Source organism: Ylistrum balloti, unplaced genomic scaffold (assembly GCF_031769215.1).
Source record: "Ylistrum balloti isolate Yb309-2 unplaced genomic scaffold, AGI_CSIRO_Ybal_v1 Utg372362, whole genome shotgun sequence".
NCBI classification, from domain to species: domain Eukaryota; kingdom Metazoa; phylum Mollusca; class Bivalvia; order Pectinida; family Pectinidae; genus Ylistrum; species Ylistrum balloti.
The window spans coordinates 1-20082 of record NW_026783080.1 but is presented as its reverse complement, the minus strand read 5'-3'; the positions used below and the strand labels follow the sequence as shown (position 1 = coordinate 20082).

The following is a 20082-nucleotide window of genomic DNA, read 5'->3' as shown; positions in this document are numbered from 1 at the left end:
TTTGTAAACGATTAGAACTGAATACGGCTATATACAATGATGAGCGTTACGATTACAAGCAGCAGATAGAAATGGTATTCATTGATAGCGACTACGATGGAAAAGTATTTAATCTGTGTTATTCTGATATTCCAGAAAAGAAGAAAGATGTGATCAAAGGCGAATATACCATAGATTTAGCCAGTAACACAGATATTGTTGCAGTAAAAATTATAGATATAATGGGTGAAGAAAGCATTGTCACAGGGTAGGGATATACAGATATTTCAAGTATTACAAGAGTAAGAAAATGGTATGGTAGGTTTTGAACTATAGTAAAAAATCATGGATATCATGTCTTACAAGATGCATTACAGTGAGAGTGGCCAATTGTATATTAGTGGTGACAATAAAGTCTGAAAATACGTTCGTTGCTGCTGTCAGTATAGGCATAGAATTTTCCTTAGTACTAAGCAGAGATAACCACAGTGACGCTAAGAGAGTACAATGAGTGCGAGCACCCTTGTATTTACGTAGGGCACTACCATTATGAGTAATCAAAGGAAGTCTCAAGCCTAGTTTTTCAAAATAGTTCCACATACTTTTTATGTACTGGCCAAAACTTCCAGCGCTAAGCAATGCGAGATTAGCTGGTACAGTCCAATGCTTGTTGTATTAAGAATTCATAATAGCTACACTTGCCCTTGATTGTACGTGTATCGCTTTATGCGTTGCATGCTTATTGTGTATGTTGCAGGATGCTATAATAGTAGTATTCTAAGCCATCGATGAGTGCGTCCCACGATGCCTCTAAAATGTTTTGATGTACCCCAATAGTTTCCCATGTATTATCTGTATCAGAAAACGTAATAAACACACGCACCTTTGCAGAGGTGCTTTGTTCTGGATTTATAACACGCACACGATAATCCGTAATTTTTATTTCTTTTACTTCCGGAAATTCATGCTGGAGGGCATTTCTTAATGAGAGATCTAGCGCCTCTACAGGACCGTTGCTTATTGCGGCCCCCATCAGTTCTCTTTCTTTCCATTGTATGAAAATGCGTGATATTGTCTGCGATGGATGTGCAAAGCTTTTATACTGTTCGATATGGTAATTTTTTAATTGTAGCAAGGACGTACGCGCGTTCAATGCACGTAGTATAATAAGTTCAAATGATGCTGTGGCTGTTTCGTATTCAAAACCATCATTTTCCTTTTCCTTAAGAACATTAGTAACATGTGTCACTATGGGATCATTTTTCTCATATGTTCCATATTTGTTAAGAAAAGTAAGTATAGTAGCCTTGCCTGCTAATTCTGATAAAAGAATGTAACGTTCGTTTCCTACTGTATTCGGGTCAATATGCTCCATAAGTGTTTCGTTTTTGTGCACTACATCAGCATGTTGACCAGCTTTATGACTAAAAGATGCACGTCCTACATATGGATCTCGAGGATTTGGGATGATATTGGCTTGCTCAGCAACAAAACGTGATAATAAACTAAGGTTTTGTATAGTGTTCTCGCAACGTGCTGTATAGCGCGCATCTTTTATGATAAGATTGGGAATAATAGTGCAGAGGTTGGCATTTCCCGATCGCTCCCCCCACCCATTTACGGTCCCTTGTATATGCACTGCTCCTTCATCGATGCACATAAGACTGTTGGCTACAGCAAGTCCACAGTCGTCATGAAAGTGACCTCCTAAGGGAGCAAGTGTTTTATCTTTGAGCAACTTCATGGTATTTTTTACCTCATGAGGAAGTGTGCCTCCGTTGGTGTCGCAGAGTACTAATAGCTCAACACCAGCTTCGGTTCCTATATCTAGCATTTGTAATGCAAAGTTCGGGTTTAGTTTTATTCCATCAAAGAAATGTTCTAGGTCCAGTATTACCTTGCATCCACGTTCCTTGAGTGCACGAATAGATGCAAAGGTGCATTCAAAATACTCTTCTTCTGAAGATCGTATCACCTCATGAACATGAGCGACGGAAGATTTAGCAACAATAGTCACTACTTCTGTGTCCGCTTGGAGCAATGCTTGTATATGTGGGTCGTCATGAGCTTTTGATCCTGGTTTTGCTGTAGATCCAAACGCTGCGATTTTAGCGTGTGTAAGGTTGAGTTTCTTAACTTTTTCAAAGAATTCCTTTTCCTTTTCATTAGAGAATGGAAACCCGCCTTCGATGTAATCTAATTTGAATTCATCTAATTTTTTTGCTATATTCAACTTATTTTCTAATGAGTAGTTAATATGCATTCCCTGCATACCATCTCGTAGGCTTGTATCGTATATTTCTATTGTTCGTACTTTTTCCATTTAAGATTCCTTATGTTCATTGTTGCTGTGAAGAAGATAAAACTGAAAGTGATTCAGTGCATACACAAAAGCATGCGCGCTTGCTTCTAGAATGTCGGTGGAGGAAGCTCTTCCAATGCATTCCTTACCCTCAATAGTAGTAACTGCCACAGCTTCGCCTAGGGCATTTGTTCCAGGAGATATCGCTGTTACATGATACTCTTCCAAGACCACTGTATAATCTACTAATGAGCAGATAGCACTAAATATAGCATCTATTGGACCGTCACCACTGGCGCTTGCTTTTTTGTTTTTCTCACCGATGCGCAGTGTTACTTCTGCTCGAGGCTGTGTATTTGGCTCTAAATACATAGAGAAATGTTCGATTTTGAAAAAGGTATTATCCTCTTCTTCTTCAAAATTACTTACTATTGCAATAAGGTCGCTGTCATATACTTCTCGTTTCTTATCTGCTATTTCAAGAAATTTTTTGTAGAGCTCTTGCAATGTTTCTTCTTCAACGTGTATGCTAAGATGTTTTAACCTGCTCCTCAAGCCGTTCAAACCAGAATGTCTGCCAAGCACAATATTGTTTGATTTTCTCCCTACATAATCAGGAGTAAGTATCTCGTATGTTCCTCGATGCTTCAGGACACCGTCTTGATGTATTCCTGCTTCATGAGCAAAAGCGTTTTCACCAATTATTGCTTTGTTTCGAGGGATGGGGTAACCTATTGTGGCACTGAGTAGTCGAGATGTAGTATAAATTTTACTAGGATCAACGTTTGTTCTTACCTTCCAAAAATCATTGCGTATACCTATCCCTGTTACTATTTCCTCGAGTGCAGCATTTCCCGCACGTTCTCCTATACCATTGACTGTTACTTCCACTTGACGAGCTCCTGCTTTTATAGCAGTCAAGGTGTTGGCGGTGGCAAGCCCTAAGTCGTCATGGCAATGTGCCGAGAGTATGATGGTATCGATTTTGTCTACATGCTCTCTAAGGTAGGTAAAATATTCTTCTATTTCTTGAGGGGTAGCATATCCCACTGTATCTGGTATGTTGACAATACTCGCGCCCGCTTTTATCGCGGCATCGACAACTTCAGCAAGATAGTCTTTTTCTGTTCGCAGGGCATCTTCGGCAGAGAATTCAACTTCAGAGCATAAATTCTTTGCATACTTTACTGCCCATGATACTATTTCAATAATTTCCTCTTTAGATTTTCTTAGTTTATATTCTCTGTGTAATGGGGAGGTGGCAAGGAAGGTGTGCACCCGAGAGTTTGCTGCTTTTTTTAACGCTTCTGCAGCTATATCTATATCTTTCTGGATTGCTCTTGACAATCCTGCAATGGTTGAGGTTCTTACTTGTTCACAGATAAGCTTTGTTCCTTCAAATTGCTTAGGCGAAGAAATAGGAAATCCCGCCTCAATAACATCTACCCCCATTCCAGCTAGTGAACGTGCTATGTTCACTTTTTGTTCTACCTCCATGGACGCTCCGGGTGACTGCTCGCCATCGCGTAATGTAGTATCAAAGACTTGAATAGTATCCATAAAAAGCTCCTCTAACAAAAAATTTCTTCAAAAAAAAAGTCGCCCATGAAGGACGACCTACTTATATCCTTCATCATAACATTATCTGAGAAGAATAATAAGGGTATTTTTTTGAGTGCAAAACAACATTACTCTTTTAGTATATATGTTTTTGAAAAACGTGTCAAGGATAGTAGGTATATATGAATCTTTGTTTGCATCATTATGTATGAAGGTTTATACAGGCACCTACTTATACAGAACGAGTATAAGTGAGCAGCATCACTTGCTAGCGCTTTCTCATATGCAGATATTCAAGGAGTATATTCGTACCGGTATTTTTCTCGCTTGCATCTCTCAAGGCCTTTTACCCACATGTTACTACTGCGATTGAAATGCTACTACTGCTATTTCTACAAGTGCATTTTTTGGTAGTTTTGATACTTCAACGCAGGTTCTTGAAGGGTAGGGGGCATGGAAGAACTGGGCGTACGTAGCATTAAAGATGGAAAAATCCTCCATGTTTTGCAAGTAACAAGTACTCTGCACAACATGACGTAGTGTAAGGTGGTACTCACCAAGCAACGATACGATATTTTTTATCACCTGCACACATTGCTCCTGTGTACGTGTACCTACAATAGCACCCGTATCTTGGTCGAGAGCTATTTGTCCAGAACAAAAAAGAAATGGCCCAGCATACACTGCTTTCTGATAAGGGCCAACTGTACTATTTGAATGTTTCTCATACATATACTTGTATCGTAGCATACATATAACAGTATTGCTTGATGTATGGGAGTATTAATGTATGCAGAATACTGATATAGTAGTAACAGAGTTACACAGCAGATATAATAAGAGCATGTTTACTTATACTCATATGAAACGCGTACCATATGATACATATTATAAAAAAGAAAATCTTTTTGGAGAACCTTATCCTGAATTGCTTTCATGGTACTCTTCAAGGCCCACAAAAGGGGCATTGCTTGATCTAGGTTGTGGTCAAGGCAGAGATGCCATTGCCCTTGCACGATTAGGATATGATGTACTCGGGATTGATATTTCTTCGCTTGCTATATCTCAATTGCAATCCTCAGCAGCACACGAGCATATTGCACTGCAAGGACGGGTCATGGATATGTATGACTTTACTGAATTTCAGAATTTTCAATATATTTTATTAGATAGTATTTTTCATTTTACTCGCAGAAGCAAAGGAAAAGAGCAGTTCTTACTCAAAAGAATAATCGATGAAACAAAATGCGATACATATATTACCATATGCCTTCACAAGGAAGAAAAAAAACTTACGACACTATCTTCAATCATTAAAGAAAAACACAGTAGTATAAACATGATTCATCAGAGTGAGTTTACATATAGATTTGAAAATAAAGTGAATATACTATACAAAATGATTATATTGCAAAGGCAGTAATGGCTCTTCTCAATCATGGTTGATTACACAAAGATACTATACCCAAGAAGTTCTTATATATTGGTGCTATGCTATGCATACTACCATATATACAAGGGAAGAATAAAGGTATGCAGAATACATGCTGTAATACAACATACAGTACAAACCCGATTGGAGACATGGCAAGAAAATGTAAACAAAAGCATGGGGAGTAAGCAAGAAAAAGCAAGAGCGCAACAAAGTTGAAGCTTTTTATCTTTTATAGTATTATATGAGTTATATAGAGATATATTATTGAGATAGCATTACAGGTAGTAATTATCTCATGGCGCTTGAGTGTGATACATTGAAATTCGAATATGATGATACAGTTAATTTAATTCTTGAGTTTGCCGTCGATAAGGCAAAATTTCTCAAACATGCCCAAGTAAGCCCCGAACATGTGTTGCTAGCGTTTACCTACCAGCCTTTGACACGTTTTCTCTTTTGACTTGCTTGACATTGAACTTACACCGTTAAAGACTGAGCTCATAGACTTTCTTTCTATACATGCGGAGGAAGAGAAGGGTAACACCGTGGCACTTAAGAATACCCCCGTCTATTCACAGGGCTTAAAAAGACTTATTGAGCGTTGCTGTGTTTCGTGTTCGAAAGATGCAAGGAAAATCATAAACGTGAAAGATCTTATTATCTCACTTATTGAGATAGAAGATATTTTGGGCACCTCTTTTTTGAAACGTAGGCATGTCAAGACAAAAGACGTGCTAGATGCGATGGCACAAGAACATTTTTTCGAATACCTTAATCAGGATCAAAAAAATATATATGAAGACGATTACCTTATTGAAGAAGATTTTGAAAAAATAGATAAAAGTAATACAGATGAAGACTACGAAGAGAAGAAAGGAGAGGCGCTTGAAAAGTTTACTACAGACCTTACTTCACATGCTAGACAAGGTATGTTTGACATCTTTATCGGGCAGCAAAATATCATTGATGAAGTATTTGAAATTTTATTGAGAAGGAAAAAAAATAACGTACTCCTGGTGGGCAATTCTGGTGTAGGTAAAACATCACTTGTTCAAGAAATAGCATCGAGAATAGTACATGGGCTAGCACCAAGCGAATTTGAAGGAACAAAAATTCTCTCCCTTAATGTTGTGTCGTTAGTAGCGGGTACACGGTACAGAGGAGACTTTGAAGACAGAGTAAAGCAGTTGATGAGTGTGCTTACAAAAGGGAAGCAGTATATTCTCTTGCTTGATGATATTCATACCATATTGCACGCCGGCGCTTCTTCAAGTAACAATGGTGACCTTGGGGATCTTATCAAGCCCTTACTTGCGAATAACAATATACGATGCATTGGAATTTGTTCTTTTGAAGAACTAAAGCGCTTTGAGCACCTACGTAGCGTGTTACATAAATTTTATAATGTAGAAATGCAAGAGCCAAATCGTAATGAGCTTATGAATATTTTGTTAGGTATCAAGAAAAAATATGAAGTGTTTTATCAGATTGAGTACCCTGACGCTATTCTCGATAACATTATTGATCTAGCACAAAAGTATATTAATGATCGTTCTTTTCCTGACAAAGCAATAGATGTACTTGATGCAGTTGGTTCCTCAATAAAAATACAGAATAAATCAAGAAGAAGAAAAATACTCTCAGTGCAGGTCTCTGATGTAGAAAAAGTTATAAGTAAGATTACGAAGCGCGCCCTCTCAACAATTAAAAAGAGTGAGTTTACACATTTATTAACACTTGAAACAAAGTTAACTGAGAAGATATTTGGGCAGAATACACAGATAAACACCATTGCAAGGATAATAAGTCGAGCAAAAGCAGGGCTTAGTGATGAAAATAAGCCAGTTGCCTCATTATTATTTGTTGGCCCTACCGGTGTGGGAAAAACTGAACTTTCAAAGCAACTTGCGATAGAATTAAGCATACCTTTTCGCAGATTTGATATGAGCGAGTACCAAGAACAGCATTCGGTATCAAAATTTATAGGTTCCCCTCCCGGCTATATAGGGTATGAGCAGGGTGGATTACTTATTGATCATACACGGAGATACCCTCATTCATTGCTTTTACTCGATGAAATAGAGAAAGCTCATGTTGATATTTTTAATCTTCTTCTTCAGATAATGGACCACGCTACTATAACCGACAGTTTAGGAAGAAAAGCTGATTTTAGAAATAGTATTCTATGTATGACATCAAACGTTGGAGCGGAGTTTTTCTCAGAAAAAGAACTGGGTTTTGGTGCTCTGCAATTCAAGGGTTCTGATGAAATAATGAAAGAATTAAACAAGCTTTTCCGACCAGAGTTTAGAAATAGATTGGATGAAATTGTTATTTTTAACCCTCTAACAGAAGTGCAGGCACATAAAATAGTAAAAAGAGAATTAGAATATTTGAAAGAAAAATTGCAAAAACATCACATTCTACTCACATGGGAAGCTCCTATAATTACATTTCTGTCTCATAAGGGTTTCTCTCATGTATTTGGGGCACGAAGCATCAAGCGTGTTATGGCCTCTGAAATACATGATATTGTAAGCAAACATGTTCTAAGTAAAAAAACAATACGTAATTCTAGAAAATATCATTCAATCCACCTTGCTATATCTAATTCTAAAATTACTGCACGCACGAAGACCGTAGACATGATTATGCAGATATAATTACTTCATTTTATATGCATTTAATATCTGAGATTGTATTATCTTCAATTTTTGTATATCTTCATTGTATAAATATTTAGCTATAGAAAAATCATTATTTGTAATTGGTATGATTAATGGTTTTGTAATAGGATTGTTGTGAGGGTCGGTAAGCAACTGCAATATTACTGTTTTCTCTTCTTCTGTGTTAGTGGCTAGAACAACAGCTTTTCCGCCATTATTGAGTTGTACATATGTACCGGGGGGATTATTCCCCATGACCTCTATTATTACTTTTACGTTTACTGGGTCGATGGCCTTTCTTGCCTTGTTAATAAGTTCTTTTAATGCAAGAAGAGGGGTTTTGGGGTTATGTCTATTGGTGTTTGTGAGATATGTGTAGGTGTTGATCATATGAACAAAATTACCTGTATCTACTGATGATAAACCATGCGAGAGAGCCTGTCTTCTATTGCTCGTTGTTGAATAAACAGAACGAGAATATAGCACAGCTTCGGTGATAGCTTCAGGAAAATGACCTTCTACGAGTATCTTATAGCTTAATTTAGGGATAATCTTATCAAGGGCTGGATTGTAGAGGACAGGAAATATATCCTCTTTTTTTAGTTTTTCTGAAACGGTAAACGCACTGATACTAGATAGCATGCATATGATTGCAACTTGAATTTTCTTTTCTATACTACTAAATGTCCTACTTGTATCTAATTCGAGTAACGAGAGACAAAAGATAAGGTTTCTTAGTTGGTAGTTGATTAATACATCAAACTTCTTTCCACTGTTATATTCAAAGTCATTGTAATGGAGAAATGTTTCCGGAGAGTGACGGATGATTTGAATTACTTTTTGATATATAAAATCTGAGACTCTCTGATACCCTAAAGAATGTTTAGATGTAATTTCATGGATAAGTTGTGATACTTCTACAAAAAAACCTTTATAGTTTTCAAGGTGTTTTTCATGATTAATAATCAATTTAATATATTTGCTATGTATCGTATTGTTTTCCGGGAGATTTTTTATCTCAATTTTATCCTTTTCCTCAGTGGGGTCAGAGATAACTGATTCGTCGTCTTCGGCTGTTTGTATGCTATTAATAGAAAAAGAATTCAGTAGATTACGAATTTCTTTTTTGAGTACGGTTTCAGGAAGAAATAGAACAAAATCATCATCTAGGAAACCGATGGTATGTAGAGGTGAGTTAGGTTGAATTGAAGATATAATAATTTTATTCATCTTATACTACTATAATCAAATTTATCGACAAAACACACCCCTATTTAAGTATTTTCTATACTATTTTTATTATTAGTACTACATATTAGTATGTATAGTACAATAAAAATGGGTACTGCATTACATTAATACCCCTACTATTTTGATGTATATAACGCCGTACACTTACTCTATATTTATTTAAGGAATACGTGTATTATGCATAAACACTTGACATGAGAGAAATGAAAAAGACATTTGTATCTGAACAGATGGAAAAAATTCACTATGACATTCGCGGTCCAGTTACGCAAGAAGCTCAGAACCTAGAGAAAATGGGAGAAAGAATAATTAAATTGAATATTGGAAATACCTATCCTTTTGGTATAGAAGCCGATACTGCTATGCTGGAGTATGTGCAGAATAATATTAGAGAAGCACAGGGGTATGTTGAGAGTAAGGGTTTGGTAAAATCTAGAGAAAGCATAGCACAGTATTATTATTATGCACATTCTCTCTCTTTGGAACTTGACTCTATCTTTATTGGGAATGGAGTAAGTGAGTTAATTGATTTAAGTTTATCTGCACTCCTTAACCCTGGAGATGAAATATTAGTACCTTCACCAGATTATCCGTTATGGTCGTCTAAGGTACACCTTTTTCATGGCGTTCCTAAGTACTACCACTGTTTACTAGAAAACGAATGGGTGCCACAAATAAAGGAAATAAAATCACTTATCAGCACTCGAACGAAGGCAATTGTGCTTATCAATCCAAACAACCCCACCGGGGCTGTATATCCTAAGTCTTTTTTAGAAGAGCTTGTAGCCCTTTCAAAAGAGCACTCACTTCTTTTGTTCTCTGATGAAATATACGAGCAAATTGTGTATGATACCCATGTCGCAATTCCATTAGCTACACTTGCAGAAGATTGTCCCTGTGTTTTTTTTAACGGACTCTCAAAAGCGTATAGAGCGCCAGGCTTCCGTTGTGGCTGGCTAGGCATTCATGACCCAAAAGGAATGCTTACCCAGTACAAACGAGCGCTTGAAAAAATGTCTAGCATGAGACTCTGTAGCAACGTTTTTTCTCAAATAGCACTAGAAATAGCCCTGCTTAAAAGAGAGGATATAAAGAGTCTTAGTAAACCTGGTGGGGTATTTTTCGATAGAATGGATTATGCATGCAAGACACTTGATGCGATCAAAGATGTAGAATATATGCGCCCTAAAGGAACGATATATGTATTTCCACGTATCTCACAACGTTGTAATATTGAAAATGGAGAGCGCTTTGCATTAGATTTACTTAGGCAAGAAAAAGTATTGATTGTGCCTTCATCTGGTTTTAATTTTAGCAGTGAACAGTATTTTCGCATTGTCTGTTTAGCATCTGAAGATATAATGCATGAAGCTTTAGGGCGCTTAGGTGATTTTTTAACTCACTATACGCAGTAAGATGAAACATAGCATTATCTTTATAGTAAGTGGTATATTATAATGACGATAAGAGTGAGATACGCACCTTCACCCACAGGATTTCAACATTTAGGCGGTGCACGAACAGCGTTACTAAATTATCTTTTTGCCCGCTCTCATAATGGAGTATTTATTCTCCGCATAGAAGACACGGATACTGCAAGATGCGAAGAAAGATACGTTGATGATCTTTATTCTTCACTCGAATGGTTAGGTATAAGAGCTGACGAGCAAGGAAACGAAGGGGAATACGCACCATATATTCAATCGCAGAAAAAAGAAAGATACAGAGAAGTCGCTAACACTCTTGTAGAGACTGGTACAGCATATCGCTGCTATACATCATCGAAGGAGAGTGGGGTAGTATACAATAGATCCTCACGTAATTTAAGTAAGAAGCAAAGAAAACGATTTGAAGAAAAAGAAGCTAGAGGTGAAATACGTTCTGTTATTCGTCTTAAGCTACCGTTGACAGGGGAAAAGGTATTTCATGATATGCTCCTAGGGACTATACATAAGAAATTTGCAGATATGATTGTCGATCCAATACTCATAAAATCTGATGGCCTTCCCACCTACCATTTAGCTAATGTTGTAGATGATCATGATATGAAAATATCGCATGTGCTTCGTTCACAGGAATGGATACCATCTACCCCTGTTCATATGTATATCTATGAAGTATTAGGGTGGAAGTCACCTGTATTTTGTCATCTATCTATGATTTTAGGTGAGGACGGACAAAAACTTTCAAAACGTAATGGGTCACTGAGCATACAAGAATTGAAGAAGATGGGAGTGCTCCCGGAAGCACTCTTAAATTATATAGCACTGCTTGGTTGGGGATATGATGATAAAAGAGAGTTATTCTCCATGCAAGATTTAGTTGAACACTTTTCTAATGGGACTATGCACAAAAACCCCGCGAAGTTCAGTATGGATAAATTACTCTGGTTTAATACACGTTATATAAAACAACTATCTGACACCGAGCTTCTTCATATAGTTCTCCCTCTTCTTGTAAAAGAGTATACTATTGAAAATAGAGAAGAACTTGCACGTACTATATCTCCCCTTATCCCAGAGATCAAAGAACGCATGGAATATGTGCACGATGCGGTCGCATTACTTGCACCACTCTTTACACGTCCTCATGTACAGAAAAGTATAGAGCTTATTGATGCAGCAAAGTATAGAGAAAGCATGGAGGGCTTAGAATGCGCAAAGCATGTTTTAGAGAACAAAACGTATACGACTACTACAGAGTTGGAGACTGTAATTCGTAAGGTGGCAAAGCGTAACTGTATAAAGTTAGGTCATATACTCATGCCCCTTCGAATCGCACTTACAGGAAGCAAGGTTTCTATTCCTATTTTACCGCTTGTTTTTGCGTTAGGAAAGGAAAAGGTCTTTGAAAGAATAAGGGCATTGAAAGAAAAATTACACATTGCATTGGAGGTTGATAGTGGAAAGTAGCATTGATCATATTGTTTCATTATGTAAAAGAAGAGGTTTTATTTTTCAGTCTTCAGAAATTTATAACGGTCTTGCATCAGCATGGGATTATGGTCCCCTAGGAGTTGAGTTAAAAAAAAATATAGAGAAGTACTGGTGGAAAAAAATGGTGCAAGAACATGAAAACATCGTGGGTTTCGATTCTGCTATATTGATGCACCCTACAGTATGGAAAGCTAGTGGACATGTAGGTAATTTTATAGATGTTATGGTAGAAGACACTATTACCAAGGAACGATTTAGATATGATACATTAAGCGATGTGCAAAGAGAGCAAAATCTAAGCCCAAACGGCAACCCACTCAGTGAGCCTAAGAATTTTAATCTTATGTTTTCCACCTCCTTGGGGAGCACCGAAGAATCCTCAATGAAAGTATATCTACGACCTGAGACAGCACAGGGAATATATGTAAATTTTAAGAATGTTCAGCAAACATCGAGGTTAAAATTACCTTTTGGCATAGCACAGGTAGGGAAGGCCTTTCGCAACGAGCTCCTCTTTAAGAATTTCATTTTTAGAACATGCGAATTTGAGCAAATGGAAATGCAGTTTTTTGTACATCCTCAAGAAGATACAAAGTGGTTTGAGCATTGGAAGCAACTGAGGATGCAGTACTATAAGGACATAGGTATACGAGAATCTCATCTTAGATTCCATGAACACAGGCCAGACGAACTAGCGCACTACGCTAAAGAAGCATGTGATGTGTTCTATCATTTTCCATTTGGTTGGAATGAAATTGAAGGTATACACAATAGATCGAATTTCGATCTTACTCAGCATAGTGAGTTTTCTAAGAAAGATCTGTCGTATCAACCAGAAGAGGGAGAAAAATTTATTCCATGTATTATTGAAACATCTGCTGGGCTTACGAGAACAGTACTTCTTGTTCTCTGTGATGCGTACCGAGTAGAGGAGATCGAAGGAAGCGCAAGAACCGTACTGCAATTGCATCCACGCCTAGCACCATATACAATAGCAGTGCTTCCCCTGGTAAAAAAAGATGGTTTAGCAGAACGTGCCAAGCAATTGTTTCTTTCATTGCAAAAGGAATATTCCTGCGCATTTGACGTGAATACATCTATCGGAAAACGATACAGAAGACAAGATGAAATAGGAACGCCACTCTGTCTAACGTACGATTATGATTCCCTTACAGATTCTTCTGTTACAATTCGTCAGAGAGATACATTGAAACAGGAAAGAGTAGCTATACACAAAATAAATCAATATATTTCTGATTATGTAAAAACATATGGAGTAGACAATGCCTAGCTTACTTGATTCATTAGAATGGCGAGGCTTTGTATATCAATGTACAAACAGAACACTACTTGCTCAAAAACTGGAAAAAGAAGCACTTACAGCATATGTTGGGGTAGATCCTACTGGTACAAGCTTGCACGCAGGGCACCTAGTGTCTTTATTTCTCCTTGTTCACCTGTATAAATCGGGACACATGCCAATAATTGTTCTGGGAGCAGGTACGGCAAAAATTGGTGATCCGTCTGGTAAAAATAAAGAACGGGCATTATTGAAAACAGAAACAATACAGGAAAACTTTCACAAAATAAAACTGCAAATCGAAAATTTTTTTTCTAATCTTGGTGCATCTATCCGTGTCTTGGATAACGCAGAATGGTTAGATAGCATCGCTTATATTGAATTCATGCGAACTATAGGGAGACATTTTTCTGTAAACAGAATGTTAAGCTTTGACACGTATAAAAAGAGACTAAAAACTGGATTAAGTTTTTTAGAATTTAATTATCAATTACTACAGGCCTATGATTTTCTTCATCTGTATGAGAATCACTCTTGTGCCCTTCAATGTGGCGGAGCAGATCAATGGGCTAATATAGTCGCAGGAACTGATCTTATTCGTCGCGTGCATGGAACAGAATGCATTGGTCTTACTGTACCGCTTGTAACGAGTTCAGATGGGAATAAAATGGGGAAGACAGAGCAGGGGGCGCTTTTTATTGACGCCGAGATGACAACTCCTTTTGATTTTTTTCAATATTGGCGTAACATTGATGATAAAGACCTACATCGTTTTTTGAAGTTGTACACATTTCTTCCCCGAGCTGAGATTGAGCTGTATCAGAAACACAAACATGAATGTATAAACCTTATAAAAGAAATTCTTGCATATCATGTAACAAGAATCATACACGGAACAGAAGTAGCAATGAATGTAGCTCTCGTAGCGCGTTCTACATTCTTACATGATACCAAGCTTTCTTCTGTAGATGCACTTACAAGACACCGTGATGTAATTTCTAGTGAAACACTCGATTTTTTCACTCACTTACAAAGCAATACATCTCATACAACTGCAAGCATCCCAGAAAAGCAGATACAAAAAGAACAACTAGAAGAGGGGGTGCATGTATGCGATTTATTTGTATATTCAGAATTATGTGCAACTAAAAGTGAGGTGAGAAGGCTTATACAGCAGAAGGGGGCAAGAATAAATGGTGAACTCATATCAAACCCAGAATTGTTCATTGATGAAAAATACATAAAGGATAATAGCATACAGCTAAGGCATGGTAAGAAAAAGATTATCAATATAGTATTACAGTAATAGTATTACAGTAGCACAACAGAGCGTTATGGTGTAACTGTACAGTATGCGTTGTACAGTATACACTTCTCACTGAAGAAATGGGTTATTCTCATGCACAGAGAGTAACTCGCTTGCTTTCGTGTTAAGTTCACTAGAAATACCGCTTAGTGTATTCATTTGTAGCATCTGAGATTTACTGGGGGTTCTCAGAGTAATATCTACTCCATACGATGCGCGTGAGGGAAGTTGTGTAATACCAAATTGTGGACGAGAATACATGTATTCCTCGCTCTGCTGTTCCAGTGCAGCCCTACGCTCTTCAAGAAAGGTGGCTTCATCCAATCCGGTACTAGTGAGGGATAAATTCCACTGCGCTCGCTCTAAATGCATATCTTGATAATCTGAAATAAATACTGTTGCACTCGGATTATCTTTCTCAGAGGGTTCTGTGCCTGCTATATACACCTCCTGAAGTGTAGTGGGGGAAGAAGTAGTAGCTAGCGTATTGTTTTCTGGATTGATAGTAAGGGTTACTATACCATTTGGCTTTTTAATCTCTGCCTTTGGCAGGGTCTTGCTAATTTCTTGCATGTATTTTCCCCATACTGGACCTGTAGTAATAGCCCCCGTCTGATTATTCCCTAACGACTGCCCACCTCTATCAAAACCAAACCACACAGCAGTTGTATGGTAGGGATTAAATCCTATAGTCCATGCATCCGACCAGTTTTGAGTAGTCCCTGTTTTGCCCGCAGTGGGTTGTGTAAATCCACCTGCTGAATATTCGGCGTAGCGCAATGTGCCCTGCTGTACAGTTGACTGTAGCAATGAGGTAAGTATATAAGAAGTTTGAGGGCTTAGTACTTTTACAAACTGCGAATCTTCAGCTTTTTTAATATTGATTCTGTCCCCACTTTTATCTACTATGTAACGTATAGCAGTAGGAGTAATTGCTTTTCCGCCCCTCGCTATAGTGCTATATGCATTTGCTATGGCTATAGGTGACACGCTTACAATGCCTAAACCTACAGGGTATTTTTCTACCAAGCCTAAAGATTCTCTATCTTTTTCTGCTATGCCTAGCAATGTTCCAGCGGTATCTAAAGCTTTCTTAAAGCCGATTCTATTAAGTATCTTAAGTGAAGGAACATTCATTGATTGAGATAATGCTTCTCTCACTGTAACTGTTCCCTTCCACTCACCTTTATAGTTGTTGGGTATGTATGTTTCTTCTTCATCATATACAAAAACCACGGGACTGTCCCAAATAATTGTGGATGGTGAAATAAGTTGCTCTTCTATCGCTGCTGCATAGTATAACGGCTTAAAAGAAGAGCCTGGCTGTACAAACGCTTGTGTTGCTCTATTAAATTGATTGGATACATCAAAATTGCTTCCACCAATCATGGCTAGTAGTTCACCACTACTATTATCTATTGTTATCATTGCCCCTTCTACTGTTTCCTCTGTACTCTGCTTTTTCTGTTGTTCAATAGAAATCTTATTTATATTTGCAACAAGAGAGTTTGGAGATGGTTCAAACATAAGATGCAACAACGAGAGAGTTGCTTGCATATCTGAAAATCTATCAAGTATTTGCTTTTCTAATAATGAGCTTTTATGAAAAAAATCATGAGAACCATCAAAGAGAAGGGAGCTTAATGCAACTATTGGAAGTATGCTATTTTCTTTTGATATGGAGCTAGTTGAGTTCTGCCTGTATACCACATTTGATTTTGCTAAACCATCATCAAAATACTTCTTTGCCTTTCTTTGGAATGAAAGATCTAGAGTTGTGTGAATAGTAAGACCCCCCTCATTTATCTCTAATTCAGTAAAATTATATTTTTCTAGAAGTAGCTGACGCACATATTCACTAAAATAAGGTGCCTTATCATCTCTTTCTAAAAAAGCACTAGAAAAACCCTCTCTTGTGTAATCGAATGAATCCCAATATATTTGTATATCTCTGTCCATATCCTCCTGACTAAGAAATTCAAGATCAACCATCTGTTGTAGTATGGTTTTTTGGCGCTGTCTTGCGATGTTTGGGTTCTTAAATGGAGAATAATATACAGGATTTGCGAGTTGTATTATAAGCATAACAGCCTCAGCAGAATTGATATCCTGAGTGCTATGACCAAAAAAGAATTGACTGGAAGTTTCAACACCATAATTACCATGCCCAAAATACATTTTATTAAGATATTCCTCAAGAATTTCCTGTTTTGACCAATTTCGTTCCAATTGAAATGACCACCACAGCTCTTTTAACTTGCGGTTAATTGAAAATTCTCTCCTGTCAGCATAGCGTTCGCCTGCCACTTGCTGAGAAATGGTACTTCCACCAGATACAAAATTGTTCATAATGATATTATATGCTGCTCGGATGGTGCCTCTTATGCTAAATCCTGAATGTTCAAAAAAACTTTTGTCTTCCCTTGTAATAAGTGCCTGTAGCAATATCCGCGGGACTTGCTGAAATGCAATAATCTTTCTATGTTCAAGTGAAAAAAAACTTGTAATTAATTCACCATGTCGATCTAAGACTTTTGTGGGGAGTGAAATTTCACCAACAGTGCTTCTGTTGATAACATCTATATTGTACAGACACTCAGGTTTTTTTTCTACACATTGAGGGTTATCCTTATGAACTACTGAGCCAATGTGAAGCGTCCCCCCTATAGCTAGCCCCAATACCACACCAGCACCTACAATAGGCATAAATTTCAGTATCTTTAATATAGCTTGAAGGGTATTACGTTTTGTGTTTGGAACTTCATTCATTATGTAATATTATATAGCACATAGAACAAAATTGAAATAGATACAACATGGATACACGAAAGCCGGTTCAGAAGAACCGGCCGAAAGTTAGTGCCTTATAGGGAACTGGGAGGGGACCTATGAAAGGCACCAACATTAATATATTTCGTCACATAATAATACTTTCTTGAGTGCATTTTGCTTTTAGTAATTGCTATCGTTAAGGGGGGTGCCGATATCGAAAGTGCTGGGGAAGTATAGGTAATCTAGTGGGTCTACATATTCATTGTGTATTCTTATTTCAAAATGAAGGTGAGACCCAGTGGAAGTGCCTGTGTTACCTATATTCGCAATATATTCACCGGTGGATACCTCATCATTAATTTCTTTGAAAGAATCAATGATATGACCGTAGAGGGAATGAACGTTATTATCATGTTCGACAACTATGTAGTACCCAAGCAATGTATTATAGTTTTTTTCTATTACCACACCTGATGCGGTAGCGTACACCCTTTTATCTAATAATGGGACTAGATCAATTCCCTTATGAAATATTTTCTTCTTGCTGATGGGATGCTTGCGATACCCAAACGGTGAAGATAAGATGCCTGACGATATTGGTGGGCGTAAAAGATTTGTACCCCAAAGCTCGTGAGAGATTTGAGGCCAAGTTTTGTTTTGCAAGAAATAGAAAAAAGTTCTTTCATTCTGGAATGATGCTCGTATAGACATAGGGAGTATTTTTCTTATAGCATCTTCATGTTCTTTGTAAGATATAAATTCAACGTCAAATTTAGGTTTTGTTGGAATAAATACCCCAGATTTACTTGGTAATAATATCTTTATGTTCTTTTTGTTTCCAAAGTTTTTTGTGCTTAATCTATTGATGCTAGATATGCTTTCTATACTTAATCCAGTTTGCTGGGAGGTGCCCTCAATGGTTTCGCCGTTTTTCAACTCATATTCAAATAACACTAATTCGGATACAGTATTGTTTATGTAACTCATCAGTTGAGTAAAACCAATATCCTGTTCAGATAGATTTTTGATAAGAGGATAGGAGTACGCACTAGTGCAGGAAAACAATAGCAATAGTATAAGAGATATGTTTTTCATTGTAATTCTAAGAAGTGATGATAGACAAAAGTTCTGAGCTTGTTTTTGCTTGCATCATCATATTCCTTGTTTCTTCTTTCTTTAGCAAGGTGCTAATTCTGGATAATATTTCTAGATGCGGTCCTTCAAGAGGGGAAGCAATAAGTACAAATATGGTACTTGCTTTTCCATCAAGCGAGTTAAAATCAACCCCTTCTGGAGCTATGCCAATAACAATTTTAGTTGTATGCACTGCCTCAGATTGAACATGTGGAACTGCAACACCATTTTCCATCCCGGTAGACATAACCCTTTCTCTTTGTAATACATCTTCAAGAAATAACCCTCTATGCTTTAGGGTAAAATGTTCGTCTGTTTTTAAGTGACTTACCAATTCATGTATGATCTCGTTTTTTTTCTTTGACTGCAACCGTAAAATAATGTGTTCCTTTGGAATAAACTCTCGAGGTATGATATATTTTCTTTCTTGTGCTGAAACTTTGATTCGTGAATTATTTTCCTTGCTTCGCTGTGATGTTGGGTGATATGGCTTCATTATTTCTTGTTGGAGTGTTTTCTTCATTAATGATGTTGTTTCAGCAATACTAGATATCGATTCCTGCACTGCAGTTTGTATTATAGAAAGTAATGATTCTTCTGTGTCGAATTGCAGCGTATGATTATGATAATGCAGTGTAATAAACATACTCTCCTTTCTAATATAGAGTATAGTATGTTTTTTTCTTCTTATGGAATTTATGAAAAACCCATCAGACTGAAACAGAGACAGAATTTCTGAGAGTATTAACCGTGTCAATTTAGCTGTCTTAAAAGTGTACATGCTACTTACATTTGTGTCTATAATATTTTCCTTCGTCCCTGCTTTTTTTATCTTCAATAAGAAATCAAAGAGTAATGGGGGGAATACTGTGCTTGTAAAAATCATAATGAGGGTGACTCCGAAGAGTGTGTCATCTAGTATTTGGAGCGCTCTCCCTATGCTTGCAATGATAAGAGATACTTCACCGCGTGGTATCATAGCGACCCCAATCCTCGATGCCCCTAGCACATTAAATCCAGAAAAGTAAGAGGAGATGCTTGATCCTAGAAATTTTGTAATTATCCCTATAATCGAAAACGCAAGACCGAAAAGCAGTATATTGGGCTCGAAGAATATTGTGATATCAATGTACATACCGCTTACAAAGAAGAAAATTGGTACAAAAAACTTATAGATGGGGTATAATCTTTCCTGGATAAGATAGGATATATCGGTATTTGAAAGCGTAAGACCAACTACATAGGCCCCTACTATTATCGATAAGCCAAATGATTCAAAAAGATATCCAATAATAAAGCTAAGGGCAAGTGCGATAATTGTTATGCTTGTTGGTTCTTTAATGCGTTTTAATCCTGATCCAATACTCTTTGAAAAGATAATCCCACACACGGTAAAAAATAACCAAACCCCTAACGCTTTGGCTGCAACCAGGCTAATGGT

General features: G+C 37.3%; 5 protein-coding genes across 5 annotated transcripts; 2 read left to right on the top strand and 3 right to left on the bottom strand.

Annotated features, from left to right (window-relative positions):
* Positions 1 to 718: 718 nt before the first annotated feature.
* Positions 719 to 2302, bottom strand: LOC132564567 ((R)-citramalate synthase-like). Its single transcript, XM_060229221.1, has one exon. The coding sequence runs from the start codon at positions 2300 to 2302 to the stop codon at positions 719 to 721; it is 1584 nt and encodes a 527-aa protein (XP_060085204.1).
* On the bottom strand, positions 2303 to 3841 carry LOC132564566 (2-isopropylmalate synthase-like). Its single transcript, XM_060229220.1, has one exon. The coding sequence runs from the start codon at positions 3839 to 3841 to the stop codon at positions 2303 to 2305; it is 1539 nt and encodes a 512-aa protein (XP_060085203.1).
* Positions 3842 to 10650: 6809 nt separating this feature from the next.
* Positions 10651 to 12105, top strand: LOC132564565 (glutamate--tRNA ligase-like). Its single transcript, XM_060229218.1, has one exon. It carries the CDS (start codon positions 10651 to 10653, stop codon positions 12103 to 12105), a length of 1455 nt encoding a protein of 484 aa, XP_060085201.1.
* Positions 12106 to 12250: 145 nt separating this feature from the next.
* Positions 12251 to 13420, top strand: LOC132564564 (glycine--tRNA ligase-like). The gene has a single exon (XM_060229217.1). It carries the CDS (start codon positions 12251 to 12253, stop codon positions 13418 to 13420), a length of 1170 nt encoding a protein of 389 aa, XP_060085200.1.
* A 1384-nt stretch (positions 13421 to 14804) lies between these two features.
* Positions 14805 to 19137, bottom strand: LOC132564563 (penicillin-binding protein 1A-like). Its single transcript, XM_060229216.1, has 2 exons — positions 18973 to 19137; positions 14805 to 17195 (listed from the first exon to the last, which is right to left on the bottom strand). Exons 1-2 carry the CDS (start codon positions 19135 to 19137, stop codon positions 14805 to 14807), a joined length of 2556 nt encoding a protein of 851 aa, XP_060085199.1.
* Between the last annotated feature and the right edge of the window lie 945 nt (positions 19138 to 20082).